This window comes from Lepisosteus oculatus, chromosome 16, assembly GCF_040954835.1.
Source record: "Lepisosteus oculatus isolate fLepOcu1 chromosome 16, fLepOcu1.hap2, whole genome shotgun sequence".
Classification (NCBI taxonomy): domain Eukaryota; kingdom Metazoa; phylum Chordata; class Actinopteri; order Semionotiformes; family Lepisosteidae; genus Lepisosteus; species Lepisosteus oculatus.
The window spans coordinates 7205184-7220586 of record NC_090711.1 but is presented as its reverse complement, the minus strand read 5'-3'; the positions used below and the strand labels follow the sequence as shown (position 1 = coordinate 7220586).

The 15403-nt window shown below is 40.6% G+C and overlaps 1 protein-coding gene across 2 annotated transcripts in view; it reads left to right on the top strand.

Moving 5' to 3' along the window:
- Positions 1-8177, top strand: part of arhgap46b (Rho GTPase activating protein 46b) — a 69660-nt gene extending 61483 nt beyond the window's left edge. For both annotated transcript variants that reach the window (XM_006639516.3, XM_015364896.2), the window contains 3 exons: positions 2321-2412; positions 2945-3114; positions 4707-8177. In XM_006639516.3, coding sequence (XP_006639579.2) covers positions 2321-2412; positions 2945-3114; positions 4707-4901 — 457 coding nt within the window. In that variant the 3' untranslated portion in view covers positions 4902-8177. The remainder of the gene's footprint in view (positions 1-2320; positions 2413-2944; positions 3115-4706) is intronic.
- The last annotated feature ends 7226 nt before the right edge of the window (positions 8178-15403 follow it).

Sequence of the window (15403 nt, the reverse complement as noted above, 5' to 3'; positions counted from 1 at the left end):
TGCCTTGGCTTCTTTGAGTATAGGGCAGGATGAGATCCTTGGATCCATTAGCTTCTAATTACCAAACTGGCCAGATGGACTGAATAGCCTCCTTTCCTTTGTAACTTTTTCTATGTTCTTACACCTTGGGTTTTGAAGAAGAAACACAACACAAGAGTAACAATAATAACACACAAGCTTCTTAAGGGATTGATTCCTTTGAGTTAATCTCCACATTGGGAGTTTTGTTTGCTTAATATCCTTGATTATTGAGAATCACAATCAAAACCATATGGCTACCACAGGAAATCCAAAATATTATGCTAGTTTCAGTATTGAGACCAACATCTTGCATCAAAAGGGAAACATAAAGACATTATTTTACTTGAAATGATCCTTGTAAATATTTGCTTTGTTTGACCATGATAAGAGTAAGGTACTATAGTAAAATACAGTGGATTTACTGAAAAGGGTTTGTAAAGGTTGTTAAAAAAAACTCAGTTTAAGTGAGTTTTGTTAAAACTATGGGGAGTAACTGAAATACAGTGCAAGCTTACTGTGTTTCATAAGGGAAACAAAAGTCGTTGCTAGGTATTGCAGACATTTTGAAGGGCAACATTATTCCAGGTGGAGCAGTCACAGAAAGAAAATGGGATAACCCATTTCCTAATGGTGTTCCATATTCAAAGTACATCACTCCCAGGCGTTTCCTGAGACATGGTTATTTATAGCTTCTTTACATTCGGAGCTGAAGGCCATACGGATATAATGTATGTTTTCCGGGACGTGAAAGCCCACACAGTCGGGAATCACACAGAACAGGCATTTTGTTGAGTCAGACCTTCCTCTTCCCCTGCTTCTGCAAAACACGTTAATAAGAAGGACCGAAGAAAGGTCACACGAGTAGGCCATTTAGGTCTTCAGGCCCGTTAGATAGTTAGCGGTTAATTGATTAGCTTAATTCATTAATTTCTTGGGAAACATAAATTCTTGAATCACGTCAGAGTATCAGCTTCAACAATGTGGCTGGGCAGCTTGTTCTACACTTCCACATTCCTTTGGTTAAAGAAGTGCCTCCTATTCTCAGTTTCAAGTGCACTTCTATGTAGTGTAGTTCCACTCACTTGTGCCCTCTGGTTAATGTTTCGGTGTTCATTCTGAAGAGAGCCGCCACCCTGACTTTGTTAATACCTTTGAGGTTGAAAACTTGTATCAGATCCCCTTGTAGACATCCCTGTTCAAGACTAAAAAGGTTCAGTCCCTCCAGACTGTCAGCGGAGGACATTCCCATAAGTCTCAGAATGTATTTTTATGCTCTGAACTGATGCCAGAGAAGCAATATCTTTTCTGTAATGTGGCGACCAAAATATTGCAAATGAGGCCTTACCTAGCATAACATCTCTTGATTTAAGTTCTACACTTTTGACTCTATGTTCTAGCATTTTGTTTGCCTTTTTCATTGCTTTCCCACATTGTCTAGAAGAATACACCATAAACACATTCACATAAAAAGTATTTTTAATAAGTAACCTCTTACAGCTCAGTGTTTCCATTTTTTACTGACTACAATCAAAACCCTGCACATACTTACATTAAACATCAGTTCGCATTGAAGTGATGTGCTGCTTTTCTTTTTCCTTAGGATTATGGACTGAGATAATGTGGCGATAACTGGGATAAACTTAGAGCTAATGATAGGGCGTGTTTGTTTTTATTGCAAGTATCCGGCACCAAGTGTGTGCTGTAAGATTGGCAAGAAAATGATATAATGATATAGAGTATAAAGGTTTTATAATTTGCAAGTGAAGAGTCTGTTAGTTGAATGTTTCTCTTTAAACAGCCAATGGTGCTGTTTTTAATAAAAGCTTTCAATGGATTTAAACAGCTGTTTTGATTACAATGTGCATGACAGCAAATTTTAGTCAAGAATCCATGTAACTGATACCTCTTATGCCACATGTAGAATGTCAGAATTGCAATGGTTGTTACCGTGAGAGCAGGAAATACAATGAGCAGCTCAGTCTGGGAAAACCAAGGAAGTTCATACATAACAAGACTTGGTCTGTAAGTGCTTTGAAGGGCTTCAGAGAGCCAGGTGGACACTGATGTGCACGTTGGACGGGAGGAAAAGATAAAATGCTGTCTGCCATCTGGTGGGAAGATTATGTAATTACATCACATGTAAGGAAGTGCTGGCCTCTACTTCTTGAACAATCAACATGCAACAGGTTAGGATTACTGTGGCTGTTAAAGAAGGTTCATCAAATGACACGGAAATCAGACTGAAATTCTGGAGCTCCCTCTTCCGATCTAACCTTTGCCAATGCGGTTTGTTTTTCAGAGTCCCTGGAGATATTGACGAGGTCAACGCACTGAAGCTACAAGTGGATCAGTGGAAAATCCCAGAGAATCTTTCCGATCCCAATGTCCCAGGTACTTCTTTCGGTTTCAGCTGAAGTACGGACTCAGAGCCAAGTAATATACTTGGAATTTGAATTCTAGTTTTTTATATTAGATTACACAGAGATTGAAGCAATAGTTGCAGTTCAATTCTTTATTTGATAACCTTCTGTATTATGAAGACATGTCCATTAAGTTCTTCCTAAGAACTGTGTCCAAGTGTATATTCATTCATCCAACCATTATAAAAGCCATATTGTTGCTTTGAGGATTTTTTATGGACATTTAAGTCTGGTCACCTGTCACCAGATTCTCTTGGTATTTACTTCACTTATTTTTAACTTTATTCTATAGAGCTGCTTTCAAGGAACCTTGAAAACCTTCACAACATGATGTTATAGTAAGAACAAATACAACAGGAACGTTTGGTGCAGCTTTACGGTCTAATGTGATGGAGAGACAAGCAGAGAAAATGTATTTATGCTCATAGGCAGGGGTCCTGTGTGTTGTAGTGCTGTTGTGTTGGATTTGCCCAGCTTGTGATTGTTTTGCCTTGGTTTTCCAGCCTCCCTGCTGAAGCTGTGGTACCGTGAACTGGAGGAACCAGTCATTCCCCAAAGCTTCTACCGACAGTGCATAAGCAACTATGAGGACCCCGAGGCCGCCATTGCTGTGGTGCAGTCCCTGCCCGAGCTCAACCGCCTCGTCCTCTGTTACCTCATCCACTTCCTGCAGGTAACCGTGGCGATGGGACGGGACAGCATGGTCACCCTGGTGACAGCTAGGCCATGGGTTCACTGCCCCATGGAACTGTACATTTCAGAGAAAAAAAGGAAAGTTCATGTTTTGTATAAAGTTTGGGTGTAACCTGGCCACAAAATGAGAATGGCATGGTGGTTTCTCTCTAAAAAGCCTAATTGTTTATTTCTTAGTATAAGATGAGAAGCTTTATTAAAAAAACATGTATGTAGATGCATTTAGACTCATTGTAGAAGAATAATCAATGTGTTTATGTATACAGTGTCAAAGACTGTATTAAATCCAAATAATGATAGATTAGTCATTTGTAGTCCAATGGATTGATTAAATGTTTAGTTTTACAGCATCATGAAGACTACAGCTGACTGAAAGTTGTACATTAAGTCCTGTACAGGAGACATTTTAGTTCATAGTATTTGAAAAGTCTACATCCTTTACCATGTGAGGAGTGACACAGTTACAGATCAGCTAATGATAAAGCCTAGGTCTGAACCAGCAGCTTTTGCCTCAACCTGATTTTTCTACCACTTTTATAGATACAAACCATGATTTAAATGCAGAGCTTTTTAATGCAAATTTGACCCTATTTAAATACCGTTCAACGAAAGCTTTTCCTTTAATCTGTTTGCATATTTCAAGATCAGTAGTGTTCCTTTAGTAGGCTTTTCTAACAGAAGATATTGAAAGCCTTTGTGAACCAACTGAAATGGGGTAACAGTACAGTCAATGATTTTTGTCTAGGGAGGGACTAGTGGGTTATATTTCTAAGCATGGTTTTCACAATAACACTAACTGGATTTGAAGTGGCCTGATTAAAGGCAGTAGACTGATTAAAGCTGGACTACACTTTTCATGTTCTACAGCAAATAAAACAATCTATAAATAAACATTCTTAAATACGCCTAAACAAGAGTGTTTTAAGAAAGAAAAAGTGGTTGCTAACGCCTAGTTCCAGAGTTTCTGAAAGTGCACAGATAAAATTGTTGAAGCCATAGGGAAAGGGTGTGATCCCGAACAGCTGTCTTTGTCTGTTCTCAACATGACCCCCCCCACCCAGAAAAAACCCTGGCCCCCGACCTGAGCTTCTCACACGGCTGGAGTGAACTGTAGACCAGACCTCTTCCTCAATGTGTGAAATAAGCTTTCGGTGCTTTCTTTGGCATGCAAAAACTCTTCATCTCAACATCTTTTTTGGGCAGTCACATTTTTTTTTGTGGGAGACACGGTGGCGCAGTTTTTAGCATTGCTGCTGCCTTGCGGTGCAGGGGCCCTGGGCCCGAATTCATGGGGTGCTGTTTGTGTGGAGTGTTTCCCCCTTGTTCACATGGGTTTCCTCTGGGTACTCTTGATTTCCTCCCACTCTGCATATATATGCTGGTTGGTTAATTGGCTTCTGGGAAAATTGGCCCAGGCATGTGCGTGTGTGTCCTTCGGTAGACTAGTGTCCCATCCAGGATGTATCCCTCCTTGTGTCAGATGGACGGACTTTTCTTTCTTCATTTTGGCCGGCCATTCGTGTTTCTTGAAGCTTTTTTTTAACGTCCCGATGTTCTCCCACCCCCCGCTAGGTGTTTGCACAGCCGGTCAATGTGAGCAAGACCAAGATGGACGTGAACAACCTGGCCATGGTGATGGCCCCCAACTGCCTGCGCTGCCAGTCGGACGACCCGCGGGTCATCTTCGAGAACACCCGCAAGGAGATGTCCTTCCTGCGCGTGCTGATCGTGCACCTGGACACCAGCTTCGTCAAAGGCCTTGTGTGAACGGCCCCCTCTGCCCTCCGCTGCCCTCCTGTCCTGTCTGCCCCTCTCCGGTATCTGTCCCCTCCCTAGACCTGCTCGGTCTCTGCTGTTCCTTTGAGCGGTATTCAGGAATTTCTTGGAAGTGCTTTCGGGACACTTCAAAGATATTTTGTTTTGAAATCCAGATGCAGTAATAAGATGTGTAATCCTTAACAGAACCACCTGCTGTTCGCTATACTCGCTTGATTCGTACCGTTCTGTCTGTACGAAACAAAGGTGTCCCATGATGCATCTCACTGACACACAGCCCGAGGAAGAGACAGATACCGCAGAATGTTAATGTAATATAAGGTTTTCGTTTTTTTTCTCTCGTTTTTATGTTTCTTTTGGGTTCTGCTTTTTTTTAATCTGTGCATAGAAAAAAAAAGAGTGGTTCTCTTCTTCTTTTTAATTTAAAATTTGAAAGGTTTTGTTTTATTTAATTCTGGGCAGTTTGGGCTTGATTGTTCCAGCTGGCTAACACTGGCCCTGAAAAAGTTGTACCAGGATTGTCCCTGCAAAACAGTCAACAGCTCCCTGATCACACTGATCATCATTAGGGTCCCTGATTTCCAGCCTCACTGTTCCAGATTGACCGACCACTTTTTCTGCCTTATTTAAGTTTAAGTCTCTCTGCACACATCAAAGCATACAAACTGCAATCAGAAGAAACTTGTATTCCTCTGCTTCACCTGAACACATCTAAGCAATCTGCATTATTGTGGTTTCAACACAGCTGAGCAGTGTTGTATTGTATTGCACTCTCAGCTCCACATCATAGGAAGCTTTAGACTGGAATTTTATTTTTAATGCGTCACAGGCATTAACCTTGTCCAGAGGCATGATTTGCTTAATTTATTTTTTCAGGAAGATCAAAACATTTTTAGGTTTTAGCAATAGGAATGAAGAATGAAAGCGAAAATGTGAGCTCTGTAATTAAGTGTTAGTTTGTGACACCATGTGACCCAGGATATAGAAGAAATATATCCAGGACAGCAAGGCTGAAGACAGTGGGAAGGGCTTTGTGGGTTTAGTCTCAAGTTCCTGAGTCTGTCATCGCTAGTGCCCTTTGACAGACACTGCTTGCTTCACTGGTTTTTGCTACAGTGTTAACAGTCACGACAGCAGTTCCATTTAAGACATCTTTGCAAGGACATCAGTTTTTTTTTTTACAGTCGTCTAATAGGTCACAGGCTGTTGTCACAAAAAGAGTTGCATTGACGTAATATTGTCGTTACGTTGCGAGCTGAAAGAAAGTAATGTGAGTGGAAGTCATCATTTGTTAAAGTAAGCTTTCAAAATTAGTTTTGGAGAGATGGAAGGCTTTTTTGTGTTTCCAAATATTACTTAAATGTCATATTTGAGTTAACTTGTTGACTGCCAAGCTGGCATCCTTTTTCAAGTAAGCTGCCTTATTTATAGATGCGGTTGGCATTTAGTTGGTAGCTCCTCCTCCTGCTGTGCCAGCAGTGTGGTAAATGGTGAAAGAAAGGCGTCCCCCACTACAGCAGACGTTTTTTTTAATGACCCGCCTGGACTGCAGCTTCATCTATGCTAGAGCTCTTCGCTGTCTTCTTACAGTTAAAACCTGTTTATTTTTTTACAGGCAACAGGATTGAGTCCCACCATAGACCGTATTTGTTCAGTTCCTGGAAACTAAACACAGTTTTGCCCTAGATGAAGTTAAAGGGTTTGTTAAACCAGAAGATCTCTGTGGAGGTTGTTCTTTTGGTCACCCTTTAGAATCACAGCTCTCCCAATGGTCGTCTTACTCTGCCTTTATTTACAGTATAAAAAATGGCCCCTTTGATAGCCACTAAAGCCTTACAGCCTCTTCTCAGTTCCTACACACCTCCTAAAAATAGACATTATTATTAAGTTTTGTTCTCTTTGAATGCTTTAACTCGATGCTCTCCTACAATCCAGGTCATGGAAAAGCTGTAGTTGAAATCTGACTCCTCTTCAAATAAGAAAATTTGACCATAAAATTTGATCATGAAGTCTGGTTATTTGGTTTAGAATTAGTGTACAAGATGAGAACCTTTTTGAAGGAAGATAACTGGATCATTATCCTACATTAAGTTATTTTCCAGAAAATAAAAGTGATTGAGACATCTCTGTTCATAATTTACCCTCCATTTACTGTATTACTGCTTATTCAATGTACTGTATGTGTTTGAGGGCCTTACCTGCTTTTCTGTGGTGGTGTGTGAGCAAGCTTAAGCCTCATTTATTTCATCAGAGATGAATTTATGAAATACAGACACATATGAGACACAGCAGTGTGTTAATTGTCTACTCACAGAGCATTGATTAATACCAGTTAACAATCATTGCACGTGTTAAGACATTGCAAGTCTTTAAAAGGGCTTAACAGTCTTGTGAGTCTTAACATACCTGCAATTAGGACATTTTGATTTCGACTGTGAATTCAAGAAGGTTTTAAAGAGGTTTCCAGAGCCCGAAACAGGCTGAAGAGAACCTACTCATTTCATTGCATTCTGCAATTGAGCTAGCCTACATAAATAAGCTTTTTCCCCCTTTCCCAGTTGATGTGGCTTTGTCTAAAGGACTAGTTTGCTCTCATAGGACTGTAGAATTTTCCCCCTTTTCTTTTACCCTCTGATTGGTGTCTCACATTATGTTAATGTTTAACATTTTAATGTTGTAGAATGAAGGGAAATAGCCTCAACAGCTGGAAGTTGCTCAGACACAACATAAGCACAACGCATTCAATACACATAATTCCTGGAATTCATTTTTTACCTCAACATGTTCACGGCAGGTAAATCAAGATTCATTCATGTAAATACCGTCTGTGAATAGCAATGTCTTAATTACTGTAATTTGAAGTAATGAGGATAAAGATTATTATAGTTTCAGGTGTTAAAAATGCAGAGGAAGCTTTTCTTTTTTGCTGTTGGCTGCCTGTTGTGGAAAACAAACTGATAACCACTCTTCGATGTTTTGTTCATAACGTGTGCTAAGAAGTGAACTGTAATACTTTTAACTGTAATGCCTACAGTTGCCAAGCAACAGGTTGTCATCCCCTCCTCTCCTGCACTTAGCTTTTCATCATTTTTATTTGCTGCTGTTTTCTGTATTCAGATGCTGTTGGCTTTGTCGGTGTAAATGCCTCTGCCGTCCTCAGTACATTCAGTTTGTGTGAAGAGATACAAGTGAGAGACCGTGACAATGTCGGATGCTTTATTTTACCTAATTTCATAAATAAAAAATAAAGTTTGTAAATTTACACAATCTGTGGTGCAGGTTTGTTGTTGTTTTTTTCTGCAGCGTAATTTATGTATTGTGGTAGTATTGTCGGTTCTCAGAAACCAGATGTGTCAGCAGTCATCCAGCCGTCAAACACATGCCCCAGTGAAGAGTAAAAAACAGTTAACTTCTAAATTGGTTCTGTTACGCGGCAGGCTGAACACAAACAATGCACCACATTGAGAACAGACCCTTGCTTTCTGGGGCCATTCTGAAAACACATGCCTTAAGGCAAACGGGGGAAGAGTATTTAAACTCAAAGGCTGCTTGAGATATGTGGCGGATTGAAAATCACATCTGAGAGAGGTGCCTGTGATAATGCTTTGTGAATCCAGTTTTTTTTTCAGATGGGTGTTAACACTGAAGTTTGGGAATGGGGCTGTTAAAAGAGTATTGCAGGGCTTCTACCACGCTTAGTTACAGCAGTTCCTGCTTGTTTTGAAAAGTGAGCTCAAGTGAAGGTTTTGCCTTTTCTCATCTGCAAACAAACAGCTGGCAGAGAACTGTGGCCGTGCGTGTCAGTGATCTGAAGCCATTTCTGGTTTCAGTTTGTGTTTCATTCTTGAATTGCATAAGTCAAAACCATACGCTTTTTAAGTGATGAAGCTAAGTGTGTACATGACAGAAAGGAAGAGCTCTTCATTTTTTTAGTTTTACTAGATTATAATTCCATCTAATTCTGGTTGTATCTTCTCACCGTGTCTAATATGTGGTAATGTTTGAGGGTCTGAGAAGAAGTATATTGCATTATCATTTTGGGTGGCAAAAGATGCACACGCTTGTCAGCTGTGATAATTCCAAAGAAATCGACATGGACGCCACAAACACATAGCCCATTATCTTCCTTATGACAAGAAACTGAGATGCTGGTTTGAACGGAAAGTTTGCTTCAGTCTCTTTTAAAACTTTTCTTTTGCATCATCTCCTACCCAAATCACACATGGCATTACTACTGTCTGGCTTGTACTCACAACACGTTTGGGGAAAAACGACTCATGCCAGCTGACAAATTCGGAAATTCTGCTTATGCTGCAAACCATGGGATGGGGGAAATCTATATACACACTGCCAGCATTTTCATTTTCTAGTAAATGTAAATTGTTCTGCCTGCAGTGTGGCGAACAATAAATACTTGATATGGCTGCTGGTCAATCATGTGGTTTGCCACAAGGCAGCTTACACTGGAGAATTTTACTGCCCTTTTCCAGTTCGTAAGTAGCGGGCTGATTTTTTTCCAAATACCATTATTAAAATGCACAGACAAAGCACTCGCGCGCGGACATTGGAAGTTTGGAAAATACATTCCATGGAAGCATTCCTCCGTGGGTTTCCTAAAGAGTTTTTTGTACATGACGTAATTGAGTGATGGAAAGAATCATCTACAGGTGAGGGGGGTACAGCCGCCCCAAGTGGAGGAGATGAAGTACTCTTGTTCACAAGACAGGGCAGAGGGGATCACGGGATTGACCAGCGGATGGGTGTAGTGGCTGCAGGAGTGTGTTCTCTGTACCAAACCATGGTGTTGAAGCAAGAGCTGAGTTTTTGGACAAGGCTCTCTGTGTTCTCTCTCAATCCAATTCCCTACTCTCACCTGTGGTCACGAGCTTAGCGTAGTGACTGAAAGAATGGGATTGTGGGGACAGGCAGCAGAAACGAGGTTTCTCCGTGGGGTTGCTGGGCTTACTCTCTCAGCAGTCTGGGAGGAATGTGTATGTGAACATTTGTGTATGTGTTTGTACACACATGTGTATGTGTACATTTGTGTATGTGTTTGTGCACACATGTGTATGTGTACATTTGTGTGTGTTTATACACACGTGTGTATGTGTACATTTGTGTGTGTGTTTGTACACACGTGTGTATGTGTACATTTGTGTATGTATTTATACACGTGTGTATGTGTACATTTGCGGGATTGAGAGGAGCCAGTTGAGGTGGGCTGGTCATCTGCTGAGATTGTCACAAGGGCGTCTCCCACTGGAGGTGTACCGGGCACGGCCCACTGGAGACCCCGACTGAGGGGATTCTATGTCTAAGCTGGCCTGGGAGTTCCCCCGGAGGAGCTGGAGACTGTTGCTGGGGAAAGGGAAGTCTGGTCCACTCAGACTGCCTGTTACCATTGCGACCATCACCAGCGGTAAGCAGTTGGAAAATGATGATGATGATGAAGATGAACATAAGACAAGCTTCTGCAGGTACATTGGCCTACTGACAAAGCAGTTTAGGTCATCTTAGTGCACCACATTATCTCAACTCCCCGAACCTTACATAAAATATGAATATACAGTACAGTATATTGAACAGATTCATTTAAGACTGATAAGAGGGTGGGTTTGTGTTAGGGATGTAGTGACTAATATATTTTACTAACGCATACTAAAATCAATCACGAGAAAAAAAAAAACAACCCGCTATGGAAGGTAGCAGAAGAAACGAATTTAAAAAAATATAAATAAATTAAAGTGTGAAACAGATGCCAAATTTGTCAGTATATTATTAATGTCACCATGAGAAGTTACAAAACTCAATTCTCAGTAGTAAAGTCACTCTTTAATGATGTAACCATGACTAAAGATTTCACTCTGCAGACGAATAATGGATCCCTCATGCATTCGATTTTCTATGGCTCAGACAGTGGAGAGCACCAAGCCACTAAATCTAATCTGATTTTACCATTTGTGTTTTTCGGTAAAACAGTGTGGTTTGGACATTTGAATCTTGAAACCCACATTCATAAATCCAATGTATTTACTGCTTTTTTATTTATTTCGTAGTTGTCAACATACGTCTTTTCTAACGTGAAGTGCATTTAAAAGAAATATTTTGATAAGTTGACCCCAGACTTTGCAGCCTTTACTAATAAACACTTTCTTTTAGGGAGGAGTTAATATGTTAGTTTATTGGGTTAGGTGTTTTCTTTTAATTTATAACCATGTTCTCGAAAATGTATTGCTTCCAAATTTTCTAAATTACCGCTGGTACAACACGAGAGACAATATTCCCATTTTTGGGTATTAGTTTCAAGATCGATATAATTTAACAATAAAAAAAATTGAAAGCACGAGCATAGTAATATCATGATCATAGACTTTACATTTCTATTAATTTTTGAAGTACAAATCAGAAAGTGTTTCCCCTACCTTAAATATACGATTAAAATTGTTCAAATAAATATTCATTACAGAAAGCAGCGGAGACAGTTATATTGCAAATAGAAAATATATTTATTTCAAAGAGTACGGGACATTGTGAATTAATAAAGACGTTAACAAATAAGCCAATGTAGTTATTTTGCAAATAAGTAAAGCATTTTAAAAATAGATTCTCATTGACAGTAAACAAGCCGATCCAGCAGGCGCTACTAGCTTGAACAGCTCTCAGACCCGTGATTGGCTAAAACTCCCGAACAGTCCGGGCCGCGATTGGGTAAAGAGTGAGAATCGACACTCTGATTGGATAAAGTGCAACAGCGGAAGTTCCTAGAACATGTAGATACACAGGTGATGGATGTTCTTCGCCAAATACTGTAGCCCTGGTTAACCGTGTGTGCTGCATGAGTACGCTGGTTATAGAGTAACACATCCATTGGTTTCCAATTACTAATCAATCTAAGAGAAGTCGCACTGAGGTCAAAACTGAATAGCAGACAAAGAATGTCAAGGCATCCACAGCGCGTTCACGACTCCAATAGCATGTCACAATAGGAGTGCGCGCATCACGATCACATCCTGATACCCACTGCGACTGGCACATCACTGTCATGCCGCCACTTTCATTAAGTCCATATATCGCGATATCACCTACCCCCGACAAAACGCCCACCCCCATGGCGCGACACGGAGTCCACATATCGCGATATGACAAACGTCACCCGCACCAATGTCGCGAGATGAAGCCCTCATATCGCGATATGACATACCCGGCAAAAATGCCCCGCCCCCATATCGCGACATGAAGTCTATATATCGCGATATGAAAAAACCCGTCACGCCCATGTCGCGACATGAAGCCCGCATATCGCGATATGACCTACCGGGCAAAAAATGCCCCGCCCCCATGTCGCGACAGGAAGTCTATATATCGCGATATGAAAAAACTGTCACGCCCATGTCGCGACATGAAAGGCCCTATATCGCGATATGGCATGCCCAGCCAAAACGCCCACCCCCCATGTCGCGACATAGAGTCCATATATTGCGATATGAAAAACCTGTTATGCCCATGTCGTGACATAAAGCCCGAATATCGCGATATGACATACCCCCAACAAAATGCCCTGCCCCCATGTCGCGACATGAAGTCCATATGTTGCGATAGAACATAGCCATGGTCACGTGATCACCGATAAAAACAAGGCGCTATATATCGGGATCGAAAGCAGCAAACGTAGCACTAACGAATGAGACCGTTTTGGTTTCCCTACGACATTGTAGGGGAGCTCAATGACGTCACGACCCCGGAAATAAAAGGTTTTTATATCTCGGAAACGAAAGCAGCAGAGACGCTCCTTTCAACGGCACAAACTGGCACAAACGTAGCACTAACGAATGAGATGGGTTTCATCGTTTGTGCTTTCTGTGTGGGGGGGGCAACTTAACGGAGCTTTCCTAGACAGCTGGAATACTCCCGTTGTCTGAGCGCAGTATTGTGTGAATTAATCTGTTTCAATAGTTGTTTTATGGCTTGAAAATCAATTATGTGAAATTTGGTTATTCCGTAAATAGATTATGTAAGCGGTTTAACCAGACTTTATTCCGAATTGTTCATTTATTATTACTGCACATAGTTACGTTCAATGGTAGGGTTTCGAATAAAACAGGGATACTACCAAGTAAACAAAATGTTGAGACTGCCCTCTGCTGGGATAATTGGAGAGATGCAGAAGTTCTTTTCCACACAGTCTACTGTGCCAGAAATAATCGGGTACAGAAATCAATCGTAATTTGCTAAAACGATAAAGATAATATTTATAAAAAGTTCAAATATATAAGATATAAGACTGAAAAGTGTGGCAACACGTTTAATCATTTAACCTGTTGCAAACTTCACAATTGTTCATCTTTCGAAATATGCTCTCTATATCTTTAAAATTCTGAGGTTATTTTTATGTCTTGTCTGTTGGGTGTGTTAGAATACATTTTGACTTTCAGAAAACATTAGAAACTTTGCTATAAACCCCCTGTATAGTTTATCTTTGGAGTAGATTGAACACGCACTACCTACGTATGTCCTATTGGCATTAACTTCCTCGTTACTGCATGAGTACTGTAATTCAGTTTGTGAAAGTTTAGTTTTTGACATTATGATTCAAGTAAGTAATACAAAACAGCTCCTTCTTATTCTAGAGTAATAACTTCAGCTCATCTCCAAAAGTGGATGGTATGAATAACCTGTAAGTACTATATACATACATTTCACTTTATTATTATATATGCCTCGAGTTTGGTACGTACGGTTTCTGAGTAGAGATGAACACATCTATTTTATCAATAGCGGCTACTAAAATAATGTTCTAATTACTGATAAACTAAAACCACGGTTCAATCTAAATAAATTAAACGTTTTTATTAATACAGAATGGGAGCATGACCTTTCTCTGCTCAAATAGTTCAGTAACTGAAGGATATTTCTCACTCTACCACCTCCTCTCTCACCGTTCAAGGGGAGGAAAAATGTCAGTATAATCTCATTATAATCGTGTCAGCGTGTCAGAGTTGAGCAGGTAATTCTTGGCTGTAGCGAGGAAGAAATTATGCACACTTAATTTAAGATACGTAATAATAATAATTGCTTACACTTATATAGCGCTTTTCTGGACACTCCACTCAAAGCGCTTTACAGGTAATGGGGATCCCCTCCACCACCACCAATGTGCAGAATCCACCTGGATGATGCGACGGCAGCCATAGTGCGCCAGAACGCTCACCACACATCAGCTATCAGTGGAGAGGAGAGCAGAGTAATGAAGCCAATTCATAGTGGGGGATTATTAGGAGGCCATGATAGATAAGGGCCAATGGAAAATTTGGCCAGGACGCCGGGGTTACACCCCTACTTTTTTCCGAGAGATGCCCTGGGATTTTTAATGACCACAGAGAGTCAGGACCTCGGTTTTATGTCAAACCCGAGGGACGGCGCCTGTTTACAGTATAGTGTCCCCGTCACTATACTGGGGCATTAGGACCCACATGTACCGCACGGTGAGCGTCCCCTGCTGGCCCCACTAACACCTCTTCCAGCAGCAACCTTAGTTTTTCCCATCCAGGTACTGACCTGGCTCACACATGCTTAGCTTCAGTGGGCTGCCAGTTGTGAGTGGCTATAATAATTAAGAAATCATGCCAAAATAAATAAAATAAAAAAAGATTACAAATGGACTCAAGCCTTGTGAGAAAAAAACGGCTTATATTAACAAGAACAAAACGTTATATTATGTCTCAAATATCGTGAAGGAACCAATCCAGACAACGTATAAAAATGATTTGTTGCTTAGAATAACTCTAAAGGTATGAGTAACTTTAAAGGTACGAGAGAGGAGGACAAGCATATATGCTACCCATATAATGCGTGTCAGTGAAAAAGTTCTCACGCTATTTCACCTAGGTCACTTTTTACTTCTTTCCCTTAAGCTACATAACATTTTCGTAGTTTTAATTAACCGCATATTTAATAAACTATCGCATTTCATATTACAAAGCGAAATGCGATTACTAGTAAAATATCAGTACTTCTGTGTAATATGAAATGCGAGTTTATTTAGCTTTACCGTTCAGCATTAGTCAATCAAGACCCGTCAAATTAGAAGCCAAATCAACTTAATAATTATCGTTGAAGGCTGCATCGCTTTTAAAGAATTAAGCGCATAAATGCAGGTCAATTCAGTGTAAGCGTAGCCAGGACATCGCTTTAGTGATTTTAAGTGATCTTACACTCGATCGCTGGCGGTAAAACATTTCCATTTAATTTTAGTATGCCCCCCTCTTCCTGGACAGTCTCGCTGAGAAACCCCGGTACCCCCCAAAACCTTAGCCCTGTCAAAGGAAGACCGGATAGAAGCATTTTACCCCGACCAAAACGTGAATATTTTCTTATCCGGGGGAGAACACAAGCTCTCTTTCCATTCGGACGCGCGGCCGAGCGGACGTTAATAAATATTTTTCATGTAACCGTGCACGTATATGTTTCGTGCACGAAATAAACGAACAAAGAGA